We start from the raw sequence: 26817 nt of genomic DNA on the forward strand, positions 1-26817 counted from the left end.
AGTGAATGAACTGGGCTTAGTGGGCTAAGCTAAATGCTATCAGATCATCACCGCGCGTCAGAGAGATTAAGTGCACACACTGAGACGAGAGAGGTATGAATCAACTCGTTTTAGTTAAGGGAAGAACATGGTTTAACATAAAGAATATATATATTATAATATAATATATATAATTATGGTAATCAGTTGTTTGAGTTTTATTCCACCATGTATTAAAAAAGTAAAAGATAATTGCAACATTTTATCTCAATTCAATCCCCCACACACAACAACAAACAATAATATAAAATATAAAATGAATAAATACATAAATACAAATATACAGGTAATCACATGACTTATATCACACAATCCTCATAATCATTCATCTTATTCCATAACATCATGCACTTTAGAGCCTCTTTGATATCTCCAAGTCCAAAAACACCTCTCTGATTTTCTACTTTATGCAGTTTTTCAAGAGCTAAGCTTTCAGCCATAATCCAAGGGAAGGGCAGCTAGCATTCTTCTAACATAGGCCAATAGAACATTTTGTTTGAAGTAGACATAAATCCACCAACTTAGCCTACTTTCTTTAATAGACAAAGAACATTTGTCTGCGTAGATACTCTGTACACAATACAGGGCTTAGAGGAATTGGGGAGAAATAAATTGTGAAAGATATTGAGTCACCCCACACCACCTACTCACATTCCAGCCTGGTCTAGGTATCAGTGATGCGCAGGGTCAATGTATAAACAATTTGTTGTCGATGGCTATTGCTGCGCGTTTAGCTAGAATGCCATACAAAACCAACCCATTGGGCCACTGAATCTGCATTAACGACAACAGCTGGGGCAACAGCCTTAGTCCTAATGGGTTGTTATCATAGCTATCAAAATCCAGTGTTGGGAAAAAATAAAATAAAATTAGTGTACTGTGCTAATTAATTGAGATTTCTTACAGCTCTTACAGGTTGTTGGTCTTGTTTGTTTCGTTGCTTCTATTGCTCTCCCCTTTTTTGTAAGTCGCTTTGGATAAAAGCGTCTGCTAAATGATTAAATGTAAATGTAAATAAACAACCCGTACCAGACCGACGTTTTCAACTAACCTGCCTGCAACTCGGACCGGCAAAAAGAAAATATTGTACCCGACCCGCATTTTTTAAAATGCTCCCTGGCATAATATCCATTAATCCAGCCTGTGGAGGAGAAATGTTGCAGGCTCTGGTGTGGTTCAGCGGCGAGAGCAGGCAGTTCTGGAGGCGGCCCATCAATATCCATTTCCATTTCCATTACATTTCCATTTATGCATTTAGCAGACGCTTTTATCCAAAGCGAATTACAACTCAGGAGAACAGGAATCGATCCATCAAGAAGAGGCAACGAAACACAAAAAGTGCCCCAAATACCAAGATTTGTATACCGCTCAGAGTAGCAAAAACCAGAAAAAGGAAGAAGAAAGGAGAGATAGAGGAGGAAAGTTATTTTTTTTTAAATGTAAGATTAAGTACTCATGGAAGAGATATATATATATATATTTTTTTTTCCACATATATATATATATATATATATATATATATATATATATATATATATATATATATATATATATATATATTAAATTTATCAGCAGGTCAACTGAGAGAGAGTCCAATTTTGGAAAAGTGTGAAAGCCCTTTAGGAGCGCAAATTCGCAAATGTTTTTTTGTTGTTGAATGCTGTATGAAATAGCCCATAGTGTTGTGTAATAAAGGCTTGATTTATTAATTAATTTAATTTTGTTTTCTTAACAATTAAGATGCAGCATCTTTTTATCCAGTCTAATCTAAGGTACTAATTCGCACTCTTAAATTACTGATATGTACTTTTTAAGGTACTAATATGTACCATTTAGGAGAGTAAGGTACAAAGATGTACCTTTTCACTTTTGTACCTAAGGGTACCGCCCCAGTGACAGCACTGTACCATTTTTTTCTAAGAGTGAAGATAAATTGGAATTAAATCCCTTTGCCCAGCTGAAAAGATCGAACGTGCAGTGAACTTCACCCGCGGCTCGTTAGCCTCCATTGGGACCCAAAAGTCAGATTTTATGCATGAGATTTTGCATTTTTTCTAATATAATTAGAATTAAAAGTTACATTTCCAGCATAGCAATTTAAGTGTTTTTAATACTTTCAGAATTTTTTAGTATGTGCATATTAATATTATCGATATTAAATATACAGTACATCAATACAAAATATATTCAAATCTTATTTTACTGTTTTGCTTATTTTCAATTCCATTTTGACTCCCGAATTTTCAATAGCCTCAGAAATATGGACCTCGCTGTGTTTTAATTCAGCATACTGTTAAAATTCCTATATTTCACAATATTCAGTTGCAACCCGGATAGAAATTGATGGGTGGAATGAATTTCTGGAAAATTTCTGTAGTGGAGACAGAAATATAAAGTACATAATCTGGGCCTTTCAAAACCTTCCTGTACAACAAAGAGGCATTTAACATGATCAAAACATGTCATTATCTTAATAATGAATAGTTTGAATGCCTTTTACTAGCTGAGGGCTTGGCACGAATCTGAGGGTGTGTGTTTCCGTGAAGCACCTATAACAACGCCAAGAGCATCACTATTGTCAAGACAGACTAAGGGGAAATGTGCCCACACAATGAAAAACTGGCCTGAGCTGAACTCCTAAATGAAAACCTATTTTTATTTGCCTCATTTTCAAAAGCACGTCGACACTCATTTGTATAACTCAGTTTCGTTTTTCAAAAAGTGTAACTTAACATTTTCCCAGTCTGATTTATTGTAGCCTTCCAACACCAACAGCCCATGCATGCCAATTACCTGTCATTTTCAGGTTAGAATGGAATAACTTGCTGACGTTTAAAAAATATCATACCAAAGGTTACAGATTTTATTCTGCATCCCCCATATAAAAAACTGCAGCAGGCCTTCAGTGGTACTCACTGTACCACTGAAGGCCTGCTGCAGTTTTTTATATGGGGTATGCAGAATAAAATCTGTGTCATACATTTTTTTACCATATTTCTTTACATTTTCTTCACAATTGTCACTATACTTCATAGGACTACAATCACGCCACTTAATGTCATTGGGATAAAGCTGATTTGTTTCAACATATCTTTTTTTTTTTTGTGTTATTTTGCAATTGTGCCTTAATGTAAAGCCAAGCATGAGAACATTTACTTTTGTTCTGTTCACGACCATTCTGCAAAAACGTTCTGCATGTAAACCTCACTCCCCTGATCTCAAGAGGCGTGCTAGCGATTGACAGGGGTTGCAGTTTTTAGCGTCCTTGTTAAAGGATGTAAGATGTATGTAAGAAATGTATTACAATTAATCATAAAATGGCCCTGATATGTCAGTAGACATTAAGAAATCATGTTAATTTCAAATACTTATATCACCGACAACAGTAGTCCGGCCAGGATATTGTCATTTAAAAGTTGTTGTTGCAGCTCAACTGATGTTGATGTTGACATGTTGTGTTTTGGCCTGAAGCTCCGCCCTCCACCCATCTATCAATCATGAAGTCAGTAGTGTTTCGGCATCCGGGTTGCCAGATCTGCTCTAGTTACCTCAGCTGCAGCTACAAACGTTCCTGCTGATCCTGCAGCCAATCTGGCAACCTCGAGTCAGTGGGGAGGGGGAAACACCGCTCTACAGTCATTTGAAAGTGATTGCAGTACCCGTTTTGGCCACAATATTACATACACTTAGCCTGACAAGCCAGACCCACATCAAGATGTTTGGTCTGGAAACTCACCATAGACAGGGCTCAATCCGAGGGGCGGGATAAACGGTTGTCTTTCAAACTCCCTCTGCACGCGATAGGATAGCGCTACAACCAACCAGAGCAACGAAGGTGAAACAGAGCTCGCTGACTGATTAAACATTCGCCGTATCCGGTTGGCTAAACTACGAACACATCTTCCCTTCTTCCCCCCGACTCTATACATGATGTGATTGGGCCGTCCAGATTTTGAGGAACACAGCTCAGAATGGTATTGAGAGTTCCTAGACGACACTGGCGGGCAAATTAAATTTGCTGCCTTTAGGGTGCGTCTAGATTTCTAGGCCTATATACACTTCCTTTAAACTCAAAATATACTTCGGCCATCCGAACACCGTCCGTGTGACCTAATTTTCATCATCAGGAGGGTCCAAATGCAGCCCAATTTTTGAGACCTTGCGGATGGTACGCGTGCAGGCGTAAAAGATAGAAGAATCCACTAGGTGACAATATGCACAGTACAGTGCAAAGTGTGCAGTCGTTGAAGAAGAGTGTGGAAAGAGCGATTCAGAAACAGGAGGTGGAAAACTCTACAATGGATGGCACACTTGACAAGCGTTTGTGCGAAGTTTGTGCGTTGTTGTTTCTTCTGAACTATGTTTGCAATAGTTGTTCCACTACTTTTCTTCTTCAATCCTGCCGAATGACCTGTTGATGACACATCTCCGTGCTGCCCTACGGTGTCTGGTAAAGAAAAATTTTACTGTGCATGTGTTAAAGTCGGCCATCTGCACCCATCCGTGGTTGAGTATACACTTTGAAAGCTGAGCAGACATAGTCTCAGCCTCAGATGTCACGCCTATGAACCATTGGCTGAATGTCTAATACATTTGGAAAACTTTTCTGGAAACACTTCAGGAGTTTCGAAGTCGTCATCTGATTGGTTGAATTCTACAGGATGTCGGTGAGATGTGTGTGTTGCATTCTTTAATGGTCCACCTAGAAACAAATGGCTCAACTCCAAGCTCCCTGGGAGAAGAAAGCCGCTGTGTTTACAACTGTGACAATGAGCGCTATCCAGCATCAACTAAACGCTCGATTTTCAAAAGTATGTGAAGTTCATAGCTCCAATAATGCAACTTGAACAATGTTCATCAATGAATAATTTGTAGATGTATGCCGGTCTGTTATTGCAGGGACATTGACATGTTTTCATGCCACTAAACATGATATGGAACAAAATGAAGTGTTATTGGTTGTGTTATATGTCCGTCAAATGTCCTCTTGTCCAGTGAAAGCTGTGATGGAGTCCAGACCTTCTGCTGTCAGTTTGAAGGTTTGGCTATGCGAGAGTTAGTTAAAAAATTCTGTCATTTATTACTTACCCTAATGTCGTTCGACACCCGTAAGACCTCCGTTCATCTTCGGAACACACATGAAGATATTTTGGTTGAAATCCTATGGCTCAGAAAGGCTTTCATTGACACCAATGTCATTTCCTCTCTCGAGACCCATGAAGGCGCTAAAGACGGCGTTACAAAGCCAATCTCACTTTTTTGCACACAAAAACTATTCTTGTCGCTTCATAAAATTATTGTAGAGCCACTGTAGTGAGATGGGCTTTGCAACTAACGTCGTCTTTAGTGCCTTTTATGGGTCTTGAGCGAGGAAATGACATTGGTGTCAATGAAGGCCTGTCTGAGCCATCGGATTTCAACCAAAATATCGTCATTTGTGTTCTGAAGATGAACGGAGGTCTTACGGGTGTCGAACAACATGAGGGAAAGTAATTATTGACAGAATTTTCATTTTTGGGTGAACTAACCCTTTAAGTATAACATGCCCTCCTCCCACGCCGGAGACCCTGGTTCAAATCCCACTCGGAGTGGGTCAGGTAGGACTGGTTACACACTTAGTTTATGCAATGAAATAAAAGGTTTCGTTTTCTCATCTCACATCTCACATCTCTCTCTCTTTCTCTCTCTCTCTCTATGTTTGTCTAATTAAACAAATTAGACAAAAATATTTCATAAAGTATTTTCATAAAGTATTAAAATATACATCTTGTCATCTATGCAGTGGATGAGAATTGATCATATATGACGGTTGCAGCAGGCTGGTCTTGGGCACTCATCCACCTGTCATTAAAGCATATACTAGGAGGAAAGTCCCTCTGTGATTTCATGGCTTCATCCAACATGAAGTTTTGTTTTGATGCGGTATAATGTTAGAGTCAGGAGTTAACTTTCCAGTAAACCAACTGCAATAAAGCCAACATTATAAACCCCAGAGGTTAAGAAGAAAAAAACATATATTGCTTTTACTTAGTAAGCCTTGGCTGCATGAAATATTGATTTAAATTTTGAATGATTTTATTATGTGAAACAAAATAGAGTGATATGATTTACAGAGATTTGTGCACTAATAATTGTTATCATTGGCAAAAAAGGGGCAAATTCCAGCTACAGGTTTTTTACTGTGCAAATAAATACTCACAGGAAAAAGCATACTTTATCTACAGCATAATTATTAATATTTCATTGCTCTCTCTTGGTTTGTTTTTGCACGTGTTCATAATTTCTTTGTATGACAACCAGGAAGAAAATAAATGATGTCCACATAATTTGACATGTTTCATTGCATTATCACAAATGAAAAAATTGACTCTCCAAGCACAACTATGCAATATGCTTACAAAATCAAATGTTTAATAATATTTAAATAAAGGGTGAAGATGTCAATTTTTCTAGGCTGGACATCACTTTTGACCACTATATCTGCACAAAATAAATACATATCTTGCTGTGACTGCTGGAAACAGCCAAACTCTTGAATAATAGTGATTATTACTATTCTTACTAAGATGTCAATTAACAGTAAAACAAATTACTGCTTCTATTGAAGATTCTGTTGGGGCTTGTGGATCTGACCTACTTTGCTACCATGGTGCTTTAAAGCTCATCTTTAACATCTCAAGCTGTATGAGCAATAACTGACCTATTTACAAGTCCAAAACTGCATGAAGCAGGTCATAACTGCAATGCATTGAAAATAAACCTATATTGTTATTCAGTTTAGGTTAGATCATATGCTTCAACTGTCTATTCTGGCAGGTGTTTTCTTTGCAATTTTATAACTGTGTTAACATTCTTCATGCCAATTATCTAAATCGTTTAAGTAACCCGCCTTGAAATTTAAAGCATCAATTTGAACTTTTAATCATAAGGTAAGCAAAACTACCGACTTTTTGAAATGCTAAACATAGCAAAAGCAGAAACAAGATTGTTAATGTTTCCCATCTGCAACAGACTATCTTTACCTGAAATTGCTGAAGGGGGAAGCAAGTCTGGTCAAGTTGTTTCAGTCATGTGGTTTCCAGGAAACCATGGGAGCATGCGAGCTCACTTATCTCTCCTCGGTCCGGGAAGTATGTTGGCAGTGTAATATGGGCTCTATGACAAGACAAGATGATCAGACAAATAATTAAACTGACAACACCACAAATTCACATGCACACAAACTGACAAACTGACAACACCACAAATTTGCATGCACACAAACAGTTTTCACAATGAATCCAGCCCATAACTCTTGATGTACAGACCCTGTTCAAACTTTTTCAATTTCAGCTCTGTAGTTGGACTTAAACATTAGAATAAATGTATGATTAAAATGTAATATATTTCCTATTGCCTTGCATTCAAAGAATTTTCAACAAAACTGAACCCTATAAAATCCTTCTAAAACCAGCCAAGAGAGCAGTCTCACCTGGGCAGCATTTCTCAAAATCATTGTAAGATCATATTGCATATTGCCAAACTATAGTCTTGATCATCTACAATCATCTTAGATCACAATGTTTTAGAGAAATGCAGCCCAGGTTTGTGAGACCAACAAGCAATCTTATGATGGTTTAAGTAGGGTTTCAGGGAAAATATGTAGCATAGTTTAAAATGATTATAAATTCAAATAGGTAAAATAATAAGTGTTTTTTGTTTTGTTTTTGTTTTTACATATTCCCTTAAGTAGAACTTAAGTTCATCATTGTATGCAATTTCATAATAACCTACATTTTAGACAGCTGAATTTATTGATAAGCATTTATGGTAAACTAAAATATACTTTAATTTAATTTCTATTGAAACGTATGGTATTAAAATATACCTTTAAGGAACACATAATAGCCTACCACAAAGTTTCTATTAAAGAGAAATCAAATGTCTTAAATTATTACATAATAGATACATTTAATGTTTAACGGGTTATTTGTTATGCTATAGCCTAATGTAGTGTGAATTCAGGGTGATTGGGACACTTTTTCAAAGTCATCTCAAAGGCAAAAATTGTCCCAATCATTCTAGTAAAGCCCTGCTGGGGGAAACAAAAAGGTGTACACCAGATTTAAGTGGTTTGCTGGCCTTTAGTCTCCCAAGTTAGTGTGTTGGTTGATTTAGAGCCAATAGCTTAAACCAGCTAAATCCTGGTTTATCGTTTATGTGATGTCCTAAATTCAAATCTCACTCAAAATCGGCATCAATTCAAATCAACAGAGCATTAGCTTTTCTTTACTCTGGGGTGACATCATGTGGCCACTAACTAGTAACGTCACTCAACTAGAAATAGGGAAAAGACACTTCCTTGTCAAGGACGTTTATTGCATTTCGTATGTTTATCGGCACCTTCATCCTGAAGTTCACTGAACCCGTTATTCAGTAATCCAGTCTAATACATTTTCGAGATAGGCTACGTACATAATAACGGCTGGCTAAAATAGAGCTTGATTCATCACGGGAGAAACAATTCCATCCACAGTGTAATATAAATGGCATTTTTGTTTCGTTTTGTAATGGAAAGTACCCACTGGTGCTGACCTGAGATCATGTCTCGCATGTTGCGTCGGTTGTGAGCAAATATTAAATCTGATCCCAGATCAACCGAACCGAAGTTTTAAAAACGCGCACAAGCTCATGATTCCATCGATGCACCGCGCGGTGCATTCTGGGAGCAGTTGAAAGATTCAAGATGGCGGCGAGCAGGAGACTACACAAGGTAGACGTCCAAACCTAATACTTTTCACTTCGCATTTAAAGAGTAACCGCGCACGACGACGCGATATGGGTTTAAACATAAAGTTTAACTCACCGAAAATGCGGTTCGCTGGTTCGTTGGGGTTTGATCGGCGTTGGTATGAGTAGATCTCTCACTCGATGACTCGGCTCGCTTCGCGTTTCCAAACATGAAGGAGGAAAAGCGCCGGTGGAGGCCGCGGGACTATAGAACAGGGTTTTGGGGTTGAGATTTGATAGACAATAGGCCAAAGGGTACGTTACAGTAGTATTCAGTGTTTAAACAAGTCTTTTCATTTATTGACAGCGAGTAAATGACAGCAATATTATGTATAAGAGTCTAATGCGATGAGTTCCGTCAGAATGGATTTGGTTAATTCAAACGAATCTGAATCATCAGAATACAATCATTTAAAATGAAACCGCTGTTATAAGAACTGAAAGATAATTTGAACCGAATCTTGATGTTTTAAACCCACTGCAGTGACGTTAGAGGTGACTCAGGGACCAAATCAGCAACATCTGTAAATAAGCTGAAATCAACGCCCTTTTTCGATTTACGCTTAAAATAGCACACATAATTAGCTTATTACTGAAATAAGACGTTTTAGTGGGTTTCAGGTGGTAAGCTGCAGTGACGCCCTTGGATAAAAACGAAACTGTAACTGACTTCACAACAAGCTTTCACTTTATGAACTTCCGTCTTGTCTAAATCACTTCATTCGCAACACGTGAATAACCCGTTTTTCACCACCTAGATTTGCCTGACCAATCTTTTTTTGTGGAGATTAAAATGTCTGAATTGTCGTGTATTTCATCTTCTATGGTGTTTATGTACTGGTAGTAGATTTTTTGTCACAGTGTTGATCTTAATAAGTTTACTTCCTTATTAGATAAGAGAACAGACTGTAAATGTCAATCATCTCTCAGTGGCAATAGTAGGAAATGGGTAATTCTCACAGGGCGCCTAATCATTCTTTCTGTAGTACCCGTCTTTGAACATGAAATTGTTGATGTTTGATTTAATACAGTATGGACTTGTGAGACTGGGGCTGTAACGACAATTAATTGATAATAAAATAATCAATAAAGATTTTAATTATTTATTAATCACTTCTGAGTGCTTTGAACAGAAAACATCACAAGTCACTTTACAGGAGTGAATAACATTTCTATAGGCGAAATACACCTGAAATATAGCAGTGGACACAGGTTGGGCTGCTGTGGGGAAAACTGTTTGAACCAAGTTATCTAAAACATGAGACTGTGTATATATTATGAACATTAGACAGAATGTGAAATAATGCTTGTAATATAATAAGTATAACATGCAGCCCTATTTAGATGTAAATAGACCTCTCTCAGACAGCATATGTTTGAGCAATAGTTTTTGGATATGATGCCACATTCATGGTACTTCAAACATTTAAGGTGTGGTTTGTTGTTGTATTTATTCACACTCACTTGTACTTCAGGTCAGTTATTTACAGTAAGCTGCTGAGGAAGGGGTTATTTCTCTGACTCATTAGGTCAAGACCTGGCTCAGGTTACACTTGATGTCTTGACCATAACGTAGATCCATAGAACTCAACTGTAATTCCTAATTCATTTATTTGCACTTTGTAAATACCTGATAAATGTTTTTTGTCATAAACTCAACCATCATATTTCTGCTTCTGTAAAAGTTCTACACCCACTAAAAGCATCTTATATATCCTTGTTTGCAACCCTTGTTTTTATCAGGAGCTTGAAGAAATCCGCAAATCTGGAATGAAAAACTTCCGTAACATTCAAGTTGATGAATCAAACATATTGACATGGCAAGGCCTCATTGTTCCAGTAAGTTTACTAAATGTTTATATTTCCACATTCTTTTATGAATTATTTACATGTCATTTGCATATGGATAAAGTCAATGTAAGAAGTGATATTATAACAGCAATAGGATTTGGAAACAAAGTTCTGCTACTGTATATTTGCATTTAAAATCCAATATATACAGATGGATGACCTTTGATTTGGCTTGTTATACCATATCACAAGAGGGAGAGAAATACGGGGGAAACATGCCATTTCTATCTTATAATTCTTAATTTATAAGTAAATCTCAAGTTCTAATGTATCTCTTTTATTTTTGCATTGAAATATAGAGAATATAATTGAATTTTTTTATGTATGTTTTAATATAATTTTGTTGGATATAAGCAACATGTTCTTCCGGCCCACAGCCCTCAATCAATTTAGATTTTTGTCACTTTGTAGTAAAACGTTTGGACGCCACTGTACTAAAACATTGCTTAAATTTCTATATGGTCTTTGTTGAACAGATGTCTTTTACATTTTAGAGCTAGACTGCATTTAGACCTGGACAATATCTTTGCTTTTCATAATGCAATCTGCCATATCTGATTTCATACTACACGCTCTCACCCTTCTGTCCTGTTGTCAACATCCATTTGTTTCTAATTATATACAATATAGACTGAGCTATGCTCACCTCATTTAACCTTATTCTCTCACAGGACAACCCTCCATATGACAAAGGGGCGTTCAGGATCGAGATCATCTTCCCTGCAGAGTACCCATTTAAACCACCTAAGATCACGTTCAAAACGAAGATCTACCACCCCAACATTGACGAGAAGGGACAGGTCTGCCTGCCTGTCATTAGTGCAGAGAACTGGAAACCAGCCACCAAAACTGACCAAGGTGAGATGCGCTGCAGTGTTCCTGAAACCGCCACATGAGTCAGACTGCTAACCCTCTCATAGGCACTCTCGGTCTTGTCATCATTTTTATTATGTAGAAGAAACATAATCAGGAACAAACAGAAGGCTTTGTGATGTTGTTTGTATGCACATCTGTGTATATAGTGGGCAACACCCTTTTTTATTTTCTTCAACTCATACTGACTACCCAAACATTACGTAGAGTCATCTTTTTTTATTCTGTTTTTTTATTCTGGTTGTTTTATAAAGATGAAGGCTATGAAGTTCTCTCAGACTTATAGGGATGATTTAAAGCTGATTTAATCGATCATCTAAGAAATAAGAATGTATATATTAATAGAAATAATGTTGATTTGTTGAAAAAATTACAGTCAGTAAGATTTTTTAAATATAATTTAATTCTTTTAATCAGCAAGGAAAAGGGATGTGTAATGTGGACAAAATAATTGCATTAATGAATATGGCAATTGTGATTTTATTTGGGATTTTGGCAATTGCTTTTAGCCTTTTCAAACATGATACTTTCTAAATGTATACAGTGCAGAAGAAGTGCATAAAACATTTCAAATGAATTAACAGTATTAACAGCTAGATAAACAAAACTGTAAATTGTCTTAACCAGACAACATAAAAAAAATTAAATGATTAGTCCACTTCAAAATGAAAATGGTTTACTCACCCCCATGTCATCCAAGATGTTCATGTATTTTTTTTCTTCAGTGTAAAAGGAATTCTGTTTTTTGAGGAAAACATTTCAGGATTTTTCTCCATACAACGGACTTCAATGGCAACCAAAATGCTGAAGGTCTAAGTCCTAGCAAGGACAGATTAAATTGATCAAAAGTAGCAGTTAAAACCATTTAGATTTCTCTTTCAAATAAATGCCGTTCTTTTGAAATTTCTATTTATCTGGGAATCCACAAAAATATTTAGCAGCACAATCTTTTCAATGTTGTTGATACTAAGAAATCTTTCTTGAGCAGCAAATCAGCATATTAGAATGATTTCTGAAGGATCACTGAAGATTGGAGAAATTATGCTGAAAATTCAGCTTTGATCTCAAAATTAAATTACATTTTATATTAAAACAGAAAACAAAATTACAGTTTTACTGTGTTTTTCAAACCTATAAATGCAGCCTTGGTAATAATAAGACGATTCTTTCTTACAGGCTCCAAACCTTTGAATTGTAGTCTATGTGATTGTATTGAATCTGCTAGTCTTGCAGTTGTTAGTTATTGCAGCTTTGTAGATTAAACATATCACAAATTTCTCCAGGAATGGATGCGTTCAAACACTCATTCAACATGTATGTGCCAACATTCTTGTTATGTCATGCATTTCTTCAGAAAGCTTCCTGAAGAAATGCATGACATTACAAGAATGCTGTAAAAAGATTACTCTCATCAAGTTGAGGTCACACAGTACTAAATTCCTAATTCATGAAGTTGTTTAGATGGGATTTTACCCAAAGTGTTGTATTCTGGTTGTATTGATCTCATTAGCGTACACTGTTCTCAACCCAAGCTCATGCTCCACCCGTCTCAGTGATGGTAACTCAAAATTTTAAGTTAAGAAATTTAAAGTTTAAATAAGTAGAACTTGCAGATTTTAATTTTTAATTATACATTTTAATTGCTCTGAACTTGAGCAACTTGAACTTGATTGTTCTGAATTTGAGTAAGCTAATTTTATACTTTTAACTTACAAATATCATGTAATATTATTTTATATTATTTCATGTAACATTTTTATTGGTGGAAACTTGACTACCTTTAACTAACTAATTCAATAAATGGCACCTTGCTAATTGGTCACACAATGCTTTGGTAGCGTTAGCATAGTATAGCATTTGCTGAATGAAGACAGCAATACAATACATAACATAAATCTGTTTTCAGTCTAAGCTCATGCTCCCCTCGTCACCATGATGTAACCCTACAAAAAAAAACAACGTAACAAACTCTTTTAAACTAGCATAACAACACATTAAAAACAAAATCTCCTATTTGATGTTAATCTTTCACAAAAATGAAAATAATGTAACACTTAATTTTGACATTTACTGTTCCTTTTGAGTCATGGCAAAGCATGCTGTGAAATAGAAATCGCGGCCCAGTTTCGGTTAAATGAAAAGAAACAAGTTCATAAAACTTCAACAATGAAACAGTTCAGATTACTTAAAATGTCAGTTTTGTGAACTCAAAAGAAAAAGAAAGTTCTAAATACTTATAAAAGTTAATTTGTTTAAAATCATTTGTTATTAATTATAATCAAATTTTTTGAGCGGGGGTTTACAGTTTTGTGTAGTACATTATTCTTAGGAAATAAACATGTTGGGGTTTTTTCCTGCATAACCAGCATTTCTAGTTTTCCACACACATACACGTTCGGCGTGTGTGCTGCCCTTCAGATGTCATCTCTCTCTCTCTCTCTCTCTCTCTCTCTCTCTCTCTCTCTCTCTCTCGCTCTCTCTCTCTAGAGAGAGAGAGAGAGAGAGAGAGAGAATAGCAGATCAAGAACAGAATATTATGAGATTCATCTGCCTGCTGGGCTTTGCGACACCCTGGCCCATACGTGTCTGAGTCCAGCATGCTAAAGTTATGCTCTGTTAGACACATAAGCAAAATGATCTATAACAATCATTACATATAAAAACACGTTTTACTCACATAAGTGTGTTGCACCATTCCTGTCAGATCCAAATCCAGCATCGACCAGAGATTTGTTTCCAAACGATCCCGCAGTGAACTGAAGTGAACATGTCTTCTCCACGTGAGCTGGAACTTCATTAAAAATAAAGTTCAACCACACATAATATTAGGATCAGAAGGAAGCTTATGCAGCGATTGTGTTCTTCCACAACCAGGAATGGCGCAATATCTTAAATTGTTTTTGACCAGCTCGCATGAGCCCTCCATGAGTCGGTGCGCGGGGCTACTGGATTACACGTTTTATAGTGGCGTTTCGTCGCGCACTGACATAAGAATGAAGCACAGGACCGTTTGCTAAGCCTGGTGTCTATAAAAGCTTTTCTTTGACTGACAAGGACGTTTTCAGCTCTGAAACTTAGAGGATATTCTTATATTACCATGACCTTTTATATATCAAAAGCTCAAGGGAAAGTTGATTCCTCAATTCATCACCCCTTTAAGAATCAATTGTAATTGTGTACCATCTTTTCCCTTCCTTTTCAGTAATTCAGTCGCTCATTGCCCTGGTGAACGACCCACAGCCAGAACACCCTCTGAGGGCCGACCTAGCAGAAGAATACTCAAAAGACCGTAAAAAATTCTTTAAGAATGCAGAAGAGTTTACAAAGAAACACGGCGAAAAGCGGCCAGTGGACTAACAATACCAGACAAGTGTGTAGCCCCAGACCCCTCCTACTCCTCTGATCCTCTTCCCCTCGCTACTACCTTCCTCCCAAAACCCAATTGCCATCCTCTATCCCTCCCTCCCTCCCTCCTGCCCGCTTTCCCTCCTTCTCCTCTCCTTTCCACGTGTCACTCTAGTCGAGCTGGAGAAGTACAGCACAGCTGCAGCCTCCGTCTTGAAGCAGGACACCGTGAGGACATCCGAGTTTCTGAGTTTCTGGTGTTAGCTTGAGGCCCTTACTAACTTTTTACTATGTTGTTTTTTTTTCTCGTTTTTTTTTTCCTGAAGTTTGAAAGCGTCAAAATTTGGTTAGAGGATAACTTAAGAGAAAGAAGTTGGAAATTGTACAGGGCGTTTCAGTAACTAATGCTGTTTGACCCTTTTGTAATGAGAAAATTAATCATTGCATTATTACACAAAACTTTCAGAAATTACTTTTGGAAGTGACAGTTCATTTAAAACGAGATGGATTGTAATTTATCATGTATATTATTATTATTATTATGTTGTTCCCTCTTCTTACACGTGTGTTCTTTGATTTCCACAAAACAAAATTGAGACTTTGAGGAACGGAGGTTACGCAGCTGGAGGATTTCAGCGAGGGCAAGCGATTATTTCATATAACCCTTTTTACTTTCACTGCACTTGTTGGGTTGCACGGTATGTCTAAGGAACAAGACATCGAATCGGCAAAGCCTCGAATCGGCAAAACCACTGTAAAGTCAGAAACAGAGTCGGCTTAGGAGCCGATGTTGCAATGAAATACTTTTGTTTCGCAAAATGAAAAAGGAAGGATGAAAACAATGCTGTGTGAGTGAACGTAATTTTCCATGATGATGATCACTAATTTTAAACATCTCTCTTTTAACGTGTTTCATAGGAAATTCTTGTATATTATTGATTATTTGGGTTTAAACATGGGAATGGCCCGTAGATTTACAGAGATGTACGCTACTGAAGAATATTATTCCTATTTTCTCGCAACACAGAATAAACGCAGTAGTTGACCGTGAGTTTTCTAGAAAATTCTCTACGTTTTCTTTAAAGTATATTATTCAATCTTTCAAATTCCATCTTAAGAGTTTAACTTTGTTTTTGACACCACTTTTTATAATGCAATTATAATTGACAAGGTTTTTTGGGCTTTCTTTAGGTCAAGATATTTAAGTAATATTTGCTTATGCATTTGGGTGAAGTCTCTTGCAGTATGCCTCAAATAAGCCCCTTGCTCTCTTCACAGTGTCTTTCTCTTTGAAGACTATTTTAATGCAGACTTTAAAAACGCTCCATTTTGTGTACCTAAATAAAAGAGGAAGACCCAGCACGGGATACTGTTAAACTCAAACATTGGCTAAATTCACTTTGTTGCTTTGGGTGTGCTAATCTACAGATTGGTCAGGGATTTTACTATTAAAACGGGATGACCCAGTTAAAAGAGCATTACAGATTTGTGTGATGAAGTCAAATTCTAACATAGGAGTTCAGTGGTTGTTTATCCTAAGTATATATTAGCATTAGTAAACCATTTATGAAGACGACTACTAAAAGTTCAAACTGTTGCTTTAATTACAACTTCTGAAATGCCATTAATGGCCTGAATTTAATTTTACACAGGTTATATGTTAACCCAAATATGTGACAAAAGGTTGATCTTACCAAATAAAGGCTATTTTGACCTAGTTCTGAATGAGTTTTAAAGGATGGATGATCAATGTTCAAAAACATACGTATATTTCTATGGTGCCATTGGCCAGTCTAAACGTTATCCTCGGTCTAAAGCTCTAGTGTCAATCATCTCTAGATAAAATGCTAAATTGATGAGTTCATACGGTACAGTTTTTACTTTAAATGCTTATGCATAATACTTGTTTCAAAGACATTTTTTTCAAGTTTCAGAAAGAAAGCCAGAGTAAATGGTACTGTGTTTTTAATTCAAGTTCATAAAAATATCAAAAATTCATTAAAAGCATTGTACCTGAAAAATACCATTGATTTTTAAATATATATAAAGTAACTGCTACATGTTCTGTTAAAATCTTAATATAGTATGTTACAATCATAAATACAGATTGCTATTGGATTTGGATTCTCTGCAATATTTGACAGCAAAAAATCCAATTAAAAGGGCATATTCCTATTATAAGGACTGGCCTGGAGCAGCCCGCCATCTTAAGATGAATGGCTGCTTAAAAAAATACAACTTAAAAACAGGTCAATTAGTACGCTTGTTTTGGCTGTACTTTAACAGGTAGCAGCTTAAATAGTTTAGTATGGGCTCTGCCTTTTCCCAAACCAAGCATACATACTCTAATATAACTAATGCGTCTTTTGAGGTATGGGTCAGGATCTTATTTCCTTATAGCAGACAGACATTTGGTTTTAAATGCCCCAGATACTCTGCTCAAAGTGTTTAAAAGTCTTTAAAAGCACAGAGGTGGATCCCCTGTTGCCTGTAGTAGTTAAGCACCGAAGGGTCCCTCAAAGTATTCAGCTCGTGCAGTCGGTCTGCAGACTGTGAGAAGTCATCTGGTCCTTCTCCACATCCACCCTGATGAGGTTGACTTGAATATCCTGGATGCACCATAAGCTCTGCTGTAACTGGTCGATAGGAGTCGGTCGCGGCGTCGTTGGACTGTGTCAGTATTAATGGGGAAATCACATCGTCATCCAGTGAAGCTTCCAGTGCGAAGCCCAAAGCACGTTTCAGGTTGGGCACAGACATGTTCTTACCCATGGTGCTTAGGCCCAGGTATACATCAGGCCACCTGAGGAGTCATACGAAAACAGTATATAGTTTATTAGATGAATACATAAAGTGGAAAACACATTTTATCTATTTTGTTATTATACTCTGACTGATTATATAAAGGACAAAATTGACTAAAAATATTTTCTAAAACATTTGTGAAATCTTGAAAACCAGTGCTGTCTTCTCAAAGCATCTTAAGGCTAAAAGTATAACTATTAACTTGCCGATTTAGAAGAAACTCTTTAAAAATAATGGGCATGTCAATCCTAATTTTAGGACTCCTAAATTTCCGCTCTAAGAGAATTTCGCATTTTTGTGCTAAATCTGAAAAGTTAGGAATAATCAAGAGAACTCCTAAGTCGCTAAGACCTAATCACAAACAGTCCTAAAATGGCTGTTTGTTGGCAATCTGCCCAAAGACAAAACACCTTTGAGAAAATAGGTGATACAGCCTTGTCTGCTGAGCCTTATGAATGCAATAAATATTTAGATTTATAAATTTTAATCTGCAATGACATAATTTATGTACAGACAATATGCACTGAATGATGGATTAATAAACCCAAAGACTTCATATAAGTGCACGATTACCTAGGGATGGGAGAAAGTGCAATGTCCAATATGGTGAATAAATGTATTTGTGATTTCAAATATGAAATTGAATCATAAGCAACAATTTTGGAGAATTTTATGCTTCCCCATTCAAAGAGGTAGGATAGGTATTTCAAATATGGCCACTGAGTGAGGTGACTTGTCTTAAAGGGGCTTCGCTAAAACATTGTCAAGCTGAATATAATGTCCTATCGTTTGCTCTGATAGCGTGGGCAGCTTAGGTGACCCGAGTTTAAGTTCTGGCTCGTGAACCTTTTCCGATCTCACCTCCCCTTTCTCTTTTCCACTTTGCTTCCTTTAATAATAAAAATGGCAAAAATGTATTAACAAATAAATTAGAAAATAATGTCCTTTTACCTGCGAAAATGGCAACAACAAAAAATGATTCTCAGTTTCACGAGTATACATAAGTAAGAGTAAATCGAATAGATTAAATGAGTAAAATAATGAGTATTTGGCACACTGTCCAAGAGGATCGAAGGCTCCGAGCTTGTTTTTTTAGGGACTGACATTTAGCTAAACAAATACTTGATTAATAAGTCACAGCCTATTATTTAAATATGCCAATATTTTTATTTTAAACCCTTTATTTGAATATGTCGTCATTGTACCTCATTCTACAATATATCTATGATTAAATCACTGACAGAGACCCCTCCCCCATCAGCCAATCAGTGTAGGCATAGTTAGTAAGCGTGTTGACGCCCTTACTCTTGGCTTAAGACTTCTCTCTATTCCCTTGAATTAGTTGCTCTCAGCAGCTTTGTTAAAAGGTTTTAAGAGGAAACTCTTCTCTAAGAACTTTTACTGCTATTTAGGACAACTCTTAGTCCTAAGATGAAAATGTTTTGTGAATATGGCCCGAGATGCTGATCCTTACAAATATTTCCTCACAAACCTTATTCCATGGCGATGAAAGACCTCGATAGATTCAAGGGCATCTTTTTCGACCTGTGTGTTGAAGTCTTGCAGATGGGATGGGAGGAAGGTGCAAAATTTAAGACCAGGTTCTATGGGGACCCGTGTGTAGGTGATCCCAAAATCAGAGAGAACTTGGGCGAACACCTCTCGCACCTCTGAAAACAATGGAGAAAAAGTAAATATGAAAAGAAGACAGTGTAACAAGGAAACTTAATACGTGTATTCACCAAGGAACATTTACAGTAAAAGTACATTTAAAAATGTTACAAAAGTTTCTTATTCAAACAAGTGCTGTTCTTTTAAACTGTATATTCATAAATGAATCATGAAATAAATGTATCACAGTTTCCACAAAAGCAGCCCATCATTGATAATAATAAGAAATGTTTCTTGAGCAAATCAGGATAGTAGAATGATTTCTGAAAGGTTGTGTGACACTGAAGACTGGCGTAATGATGCTGAAGATTTTATTAATGCAGTCTTGGTAAGTGACTTCTTTCAAAAAAACTTTTTTTTAAAAACCTTACCAACCCCAAAATTATTAACGGTACACTTATCAAGGAGGTTTGGCAGTGATGCCATAAAAGAACCATTTTTGGCTCCCCAAATTTTTTTTTCAGTGAACAGTTCTTAAAATAATAATTTTCTTCTTTATGGAACAATCGATGAAAATAAAGGACGTTAATGTTTAGGAGTGTAGTGTACCTACTTAATTCAAACACTGACACACAGGCAGACTGATTGGCAGCCATTATAAGGTATTAATAATTATATTCAAATTCAAAACAATAATTTTTGCCTGAAGAATGACTTGCTCTGAAATTTCATATCTAAGCTCACTACGTATCGGCCCTCCAGAAGCTTGTGTTCTGCAAGTGAACGGCGCCTTATCACTTTCACTGACCTTCACTTTGTTCCATGCTGGTGGAATAACCTGTCCAGCTCAACCTGAGCTACTGAATATTGTGGCTTTTAAAGAAACGACTGCTGTGCTGAAGACACATCTTTTTTACCTTGACCTGTTGATACTAATACTATTCTATTTCTTTTTTTAAATAAATTTAAAAAAAAAAATCCTTGGTACGTGTACTGTACTAGACTGAGACGTCTGCCCAGAATTTTCATATTGTTGCCCTACTGTTGATTTAATTGCTTCTATTGCTCTCCTCATTTGCAAGTCGCTCTGGATAAATGCGTCTGTTAAATGATTCAATGTTAATGTAAGGTGAAAAGCGTTGTTTAAATGAACCTACTGTTACCTGGCAGCACGTGCACATGCTGATGGCCGTCCATATGGTAGGGCATGTGGCCAACCAGTTCACAAAAATGATTTACCTGGGCTCTGAGCTCCACCTCCACCTTATGAACAGAAAAAACAACACAAAATAAAAGAATCAGACAAACGTAATGCTGTGCTTGGCTCTGAAGTCTAAACTTTAAAATGGTTTCATACAGCATTTTTAAAGCGGTCACATTGTGAAAAATAGGCTTATACTTTTATTTTAAAGTATGTGCACTTTCAATGTACTAACAGTGTAGTAACAAAAGTACTGAGTGGTGTAAGTGCCTGCTGCTTTAAACTTCAGTTTGAGGAGTGCATAATGTCATAACTCCTCTTATCATGATAATAAAGCTCTTTAATGTTCTAACTCTGAGCAACCTTTGACACGTTGACGATGGATCATAGCGGCCGTTTCAATGGAAGCGGCCTCTGCTTGCTCTCCAAAGAGCCCTGACCCCCTCCATCATGCCACGCAAACACACCAGGGTTGGACATTGTCGGGCTTGGGGCAATACTGCCACCAAAAAAATTGAAATAAAAGCCCTAAAATGCAATATATGAGGCAACAAATGTCCCAGTATGAGTTCTTGTTTTTAATAGGCCTTTAATGGATATATTTAAGCAATATAGTGTATGCATGTGACGTCACCGTCGGCAGAAATTACCTGCAGTTACGCCCACTGCCTGCCAAAAAGACTGAGTGTTGTGTTTTTGTATTCATTTTATGTTTTTATTGTATTGCAACTGCTTTTTATGCTGATACTGATTGCAGTACCCGTTTTGGCCACAATCTTACATACACTTAGCCTAGAAATCTAGACGCACCCTAGCGGCAGCAAATTTAATCTGCCCGCAAGTGTCGTCTAGGAACTCTCAATACCCTTCTGAGCTGTATTCCTCTTACTCTGGACGGGCCAATCACATCATGTATAGAGTCGGCGGGCGGGGCCATAATGACGACGGCCAAGTTGCGTTTCTAGTAAACAGAAACTGGCGAACGGCGGTCTTTCGAATCAGCTTTGACTGCGATTCTGGAAGACTTGGAGTTAAGCTTTTCTCTGAGAAAAGAACGGCACTGAAGTCATTCTTAAAAAGGGAAGATGTGTTCGTTGTTTAGCCGACCGGATACGGCGAATGTTTAATCGGTCAGCGAGCTCTGCTTCACCTTCGTTGCTCTGGTTGGTGTAGCGTTATCCTATCGCGTCCAGAGGGAGTTTGAAAGACAACCGTTTATCCCGCCCCTCGGATTGAGCCCTGACTATGGTGAGTTTCCAGACCAAACATCTTGATGTGGGTCTGGCTTGTCAGGCTAACATACACTTCCTTTAAATAAATAAACTGGTTTTCAGTAGGTATGCCACGAAAAACACACAAAACATGGGAAAGAGCTTTGAGATTGACTGTAAAAACTGATTTGAAAAGAAATCTGAGGTATATTTTTACGGACAGTCGAAAGCTACAGAAAAGAGAAGCAAATGGATCACAGCAATTCACAGAAACAACCGAACTCCAGGCAGCAACGTGGATTTCCAGTTATCATTATGTCAATATGTTGAATGTTAGGGTAAAATCATACCATATATATTGTATGGACAACACATGAACACATCAATTAAATATTTACCATCATATATTTAGCATGAGAGGATATTTTTAAATAAGCACTGACAATGCGACAAAAGTAATTTTTGTGCGGAACAAAAAATCGAAATAATGACTTTATCCGCCAAGTTATTGTCTTCCGTGTAGGTCTCGGACGTGAACTCACACGATAGCGGCGCTCCTCCTCTTCTGGGTCATGTATTCGATCGGCAGAGTTGTGTCATATTCTCGCACATGTGTCGAGTTCACGTCAATAACTTGGTGGATAAAGTCGTTATTTTTATTGTTTGTGAGCACAATAACTATTTTCGTCGCATTGTAACATTATTGTACAGCCACTGTAGTGAGATAGACTTTGCATCGATGTTTTTAGTGCCTTTATGTACTGAATGCCAATGGAGGCCTTTCTGAAGCCTTTCTCAGCCATCAGCTTTCAACAAAAATATCTTCATTTGTGTTCCGAAGATGAACGAAGGTGTCCAACAACATGAGGGTGAGTAATTAATGAAATAATTTTCATTTTTGGGTGAACTAACCCTTTAAGGGCTGAACGATATGATGATATATAATTATATAACATTGATATAAGTGATCACCCTGATTTAGACATGCATTACCTATTTTGTATTTATATAAAGCGTTCAAAGGAAAATGTGCAACGCATATTTCCCCGGCATCGAAATCAGGCTCAGTTAAATGTCAGGAAACACGATTCCTGGCTTCATGTTAATATCACTGGATTTTTTTGTAAGTTGTAAAGTACACTATATTGAGTCTAACCTTTAGTTTAAACTAAAATCGTTTGTTTTATTGGATCTATATTTATCTATTAAATCTAGTTATGCAGCAGCTCTTCTGCCACTTGTGTTCCTGTGGGAAAGTGACGTCCATGCATACCCTCTACTACCACATGAGCAAAAGTGCTCTCCCAAATATCAGCACGATTGCAAACGTGAAAATGATTTCACTTTTTAATACACAAGAAATGAATATTAGGGAATTTACATTTTAATTTTTTTTTAAACAGAATATTGTCTGTTTTTGCTCTATTTCGGCAACAAAAATAGTTCCAAACAAATCTAATTGTGCATCTCCAAGCAACACAGCCATCCACCACCTAATAACAGTTTTAGTTTCATATTATAAAAGTATCATATCATTTTTTCCCATATATAAGCTACATCTCGCAATAAAATCACACCTGCAGTCCACCATCCTGCAAAGAAAGACTACTGCACTCGCTGTCATTCGAACACGATGTTAGGAGATTGCAGGATAAGGATAAAGGATAAGGATAAACTTGTCTGGAGCTTTCGGAGCAGTCCGTCATCAGAGAGCCAAGTTCTATTCGTATTCATATTGTATTAGCACTAATTCCTATTACATCCATTATCTAATCCCTGTGCTCTAATTTGTATTGCTTTCAATGCCTGGTCATTTCGCTGTCCAAGGTGCTCGAAGAGAGGGACGAAGAGTGAATGCTGTTTTTGTTTTCTGTGGTGATTGGCCATGATTATGGTTAAATAGATACAAGGCATAACATTATAAGAGAGATAATTAAGCAACTGCACACAACATTTTTTTCAATAAGAGGCTTTTCATCCAACTGTTGCAAAGGCTTCCTCTGCTGCTATAACATGCAAACAATCCTATACGCTGTGATGTAAACAGTATCACTGTTAGATGCCCTGCTTTATGGTTTAAATTCACTCCCATGTGTACCTCTGACATATTGAGCTGACCACTCTGCAAAACTTCCCTGAAGCCCATCTTCCCATGGAAGAACCCATCCTTGTTGAGGAGTGTTGAGCCCTTCAGTTCCTGAGAAACTGGAAGACCCTCTGAGAGATTTGCGTGGAGTCCAATGGGGATGTGATGCCTGTGTGAGAGAATCAGTGAAACTGTAGATTCTATTATAGAATTGTATTTAGATTTTTTTCCTGTTTTTGTTAGCTAATAATTGAATAATTGTTGCACATACATAAAGACTAAGACCTGACCTTTATACATCTATACATATTTTACAAGTAGGCCTTCTCTTATCTTTGACAATATGTTTAACAAGCTCGCATGTCATAAGAGAGAGTGTAAAGTGTCATAATACTCAGACTTTGATGTCACATTTTCATATTTATCTGCTTCAATCAAACGTAGTGTTTAAATCAGCAGCTGTACCTTTTGGCCAGCTCTGCCGCGTGCTTCGCTGAGACAGCATTCACCAGAAGAGAGACATTGGAGATCGCACCAGCTCTGAAGCAATCCACAATTCCTTGATTTCTTCTCTCGCAGTAGCCAAAATCATCTCCTGTCACCACCAGCTTCACCTTGGGTTGAGGCATCTTCCTGTCGCCTTGCTGATGAAAAAAGAAAAACACTAATGATAGACCAATATTGTTTTTTTTATGACTAAATACTCTTTTTCCCCTCATAATAATAATAATAATAATAACAACTAATTCCCCCCACCCCCATTTTTAATTGAAAATATGCAATAATTTAAAGGATGTTATTATATTTTGTATATATATATATATATATATATATATATATATATATATATATATATATATATATATATATATATATATATATATATATAAATATTATATATAGATTGTTATTATTCTTATGTTATTATATGAAATTGTTTTGCCTGATCTATTTATTTATTTTCATATTTGTTTTCAGCTATGTGTAATTGTAAAGATAGTCACTTGATAACAAATGGCTGTTTTATTATAATGAGTATTTATTTCTACTTTTTTGTCAATAAAAACTAAAGAATAATTAGACTACATTTTATAAATATTACTAATTATTATAAACATAATACATTTTATTTATAATTGTTGATATTTATTAAAAAATGTATTTGATCACTTGAAAATGAATTGCTGTAATTTTGTTGTACTCATTTTTTTTTTTATTAAAATGTTTTGAAATTATAGGCAAACAATGCAAATCACTTTACCTGTGGTTTGTGTTTTTCTTTCGAGAATCATCAAACAGTGCCATTATACCCCTACTACAGAACCGATAACCGAAATATTATTTTTTTTTTTTTTTATGTGAACACAGACAAAAAAAAAGTCTTTAAGTGAGTCATAAGATAAAATTAGGCTACACACCATACACACAACAGGAAATTGTAATTTTGTATTATTTATTTATATTTTCCATTTCTATATTTCTATAGATTTATTTCTACTTCCTGGCAATAATAAGACTACATAAATAGTATTATTTATTATTAATGTAATACATCTTATTAATGCCAATGTTTATATTTATTAAAGTCTTATATAAGATCACAATTTTATTTTCATCTTCTCACTTGAAAATAAATTGCTGTAAATCTGTTGTAGGCTACTCATTTTCTATTATTAAAATGTTATGGGCAATAAATGCATACCAGTCTAGAGGAGAGTGGGGTAAGATTAGCATTTTTTTTTTTTTTTTTTTACTTATGTTGTCCTCAAGACAAGAAAAATAAGGCATTAGTTCAATTAAATAAGTCTTAGAGACTTATCAAACAGTGCCATTAATGTAGACCTACTAACAGATTAAATGTGAATATCCGAAAAAAATAACTATAAAACCGATTGTCTCTTAATTATTTATTTTGTAATACGAACAAAGATAGAAAAGTCTTTCGGTGAGTCATAGTTAAAAGTACACATCATTCACACAACAGGAAACGGTTCCTTGAATCAACTCTAGACACACGTCATTCATTCCACCATCATCTGTTCAGAGACGAAACGAAACGAAACGGTCTGTTTTAAACGCGAGTTTCGCCCGCGGGGAAGCTGCTTACCACCGGCTGCTGAATAACATCCATATGTCTGCTCTGCCGCCTTATTCACTTATTCATCTGTGTTAACACGGACAGCTGCCACTGCCTACCCATGACCACATACGGTGTATAATCGCATCTACAGATCTACAGCCCGATAACATATCGCTTATTCACTCTGTTTCATCTATTAGTAGTAGCCGGGATTCTTAGAAACAAACAGATGGGATGGCTTCTCATTTCAAAGGGACGAATTCTGTTGTGTAATATAGGCTATGACTAACTAGCAGTAATAATGTAGTAGTTGCTTACCCATTTTATTGCGAGTTTTTTGCCATTAGTCCCTTTTTACAATGTATCCATCCAACACAGAGCGGAGCGCTTGACCGACTGAAGGACTGAAGACATGCATAAAATGCAATTTCCTTTTCCGGAGTTGCAGCGCCCTCTACCGGATGTGAAGAAAACAACGCCACATGTACAAGTAGGCTCGTGTAGTTTAAAATCTTCCAGGTGTATGTTGAATATAATATTAATATATGTTATGTTATATATTTGATGAAGTGAGCCAATAACCTTAGGGTTGTATTTATAACCCCATGGAATTTTTCTTCTTGAGTAATTTTATATAATGAGAAAGAGAGACTTTTGAACTTAAATCTTAAAATTTCCCATATACACAAAGCGTATCTTATTTTAATATTTTACATTCACTGCTATTTAATATTAAAATACATCCACCATGTGTAAGGAAGAACAGAGACTGAATAATAAAGATTTGGTATGTTGAGAAATAACAAAGATATACATTTATTGCAAACAATTATATACGTTTTTTTGTAATTATTATTTAAATTATCATCTTAAACATCATGGTATACTCACCATATTCACCAGGATTTTTCTGCTCCCAATGTTATGAATGTAAACTGAATGATCT

General features: G+C 36.4%; 2 protein-coding genes across 2 annotated transcripts; one reads left to right on the plus strand and one right to left on the minus strand.

Moving 5' to 3' along the window:
• The first annotated feature begins 8664 nt into the window (after positions 1–8664).
• On the plus strand, positions 8665–15928 carry ube2l3b (ubiquitin-conjugating enzyme E2L 3b). The gene is made up of 4 exons (XM_067439464.1): positions 8665–8791; positions 10552–10647; positions 11331–11517; positions 14735–15928. Exons 1-4 carry the CDS (start codon positions 8765–8767, stop codon positions 14887–14889), a joined length of 465 nt encoding a protein of 154 aa, XP_067295565.1. The 5' UTR covers positions 8665–8764; the 3' UTR covers positions 14890–15928.
• Positions 15929–16825: 897 nt separating this feature from the next.
• On the minus strand, positions 16826–26325 carry ydjc (YdjC chitooligosaccharide deacetylase homolog). Its single transcript, XM_067439465.1, has 6 exons — positions 26190–26325; positions 24257–24435; positions 23804–23960; positions 20457–20556; positions 19175–19352; positions 16826–17680 (listed from the first exon to the last, which is right to left on the minus strand). The coding sequence occupies exons 2-6, from the start codon at positions 24418–24420 to the stop codon at positions 17326–17328; spliced, it is 954 nt and encodes a 317-aa protein (XP_067295566.1). The 5' UTR covers positions 24421–24435; positions 26190–26325; the 3' UTR covers positions 16826–17325.
• Positions 26326–26817: the final 492 nt, after the last annotated feature.

Source organism: Pseudorasbora parva, chromosome 3 (assembly GCF_024679245.1).
Source record: "Pseudorasbora parva isolate DD20220531a chromosome 3, ASM2467924v1, whole genome shotgun sequence".
NCBI classification, from domain to species: Eukaryota; Metazoa; Chordata; class Actinopteri; order Cypriniformes; family Gobionidae; genus Pseudorasbora; species Pseudorasbora parva.

What these genes read in the sequence shown, in the direction of transcription:
- ube2l3b (XM_067439464.1), top strand. Translation starts at nt 8,765, where the DNA reads ATGGCGGCGAGCAGGAGACTACACAAG. An exon ending in GGCAAGGCCTCATTGTTCCA is followed by an intron (nt 10,648 to 11,330) that starts GTAAGTTTACTA and finishes ATTCTCTCACAG; the next exon opens with GACAACCCTCCATATGACAA. An exon ending in AGCCACCAAAACTGACCAAG is followed by an intron (nt 11,518 to 14,734) that starts GTGAGATGCGCT and finishes CTTCCTTTTCAG; the next exon opens with TAATTCAGTCGCTCATTGCC.
- ydjc (XM_067439465.1), bottom strand. Translation starts at nt 24,420, where the DNA reads ATGCCTCAACCCAAGGTGAAGCTGGTGGTGACAGGAGATGATTTTGGC. An exon ending in GCGGCAGAGCTGGCCAAAAG is followed by an intron (nt 23,961 to 24,256) that starts GTACAGCTGCTG and finishes TCTCTCACACAG; the next exon opens with GCATCACATCCCCATTGGAC. An exon ending in GTCAGCTCAATATGTCAGAG is followed by an intron (nt 20,557 to 23,803) that starts GTACACATGGGA and finishes TCTGTTCATAAG; the next exon opens with GTGGAGGTGGAGCTCAGAGC.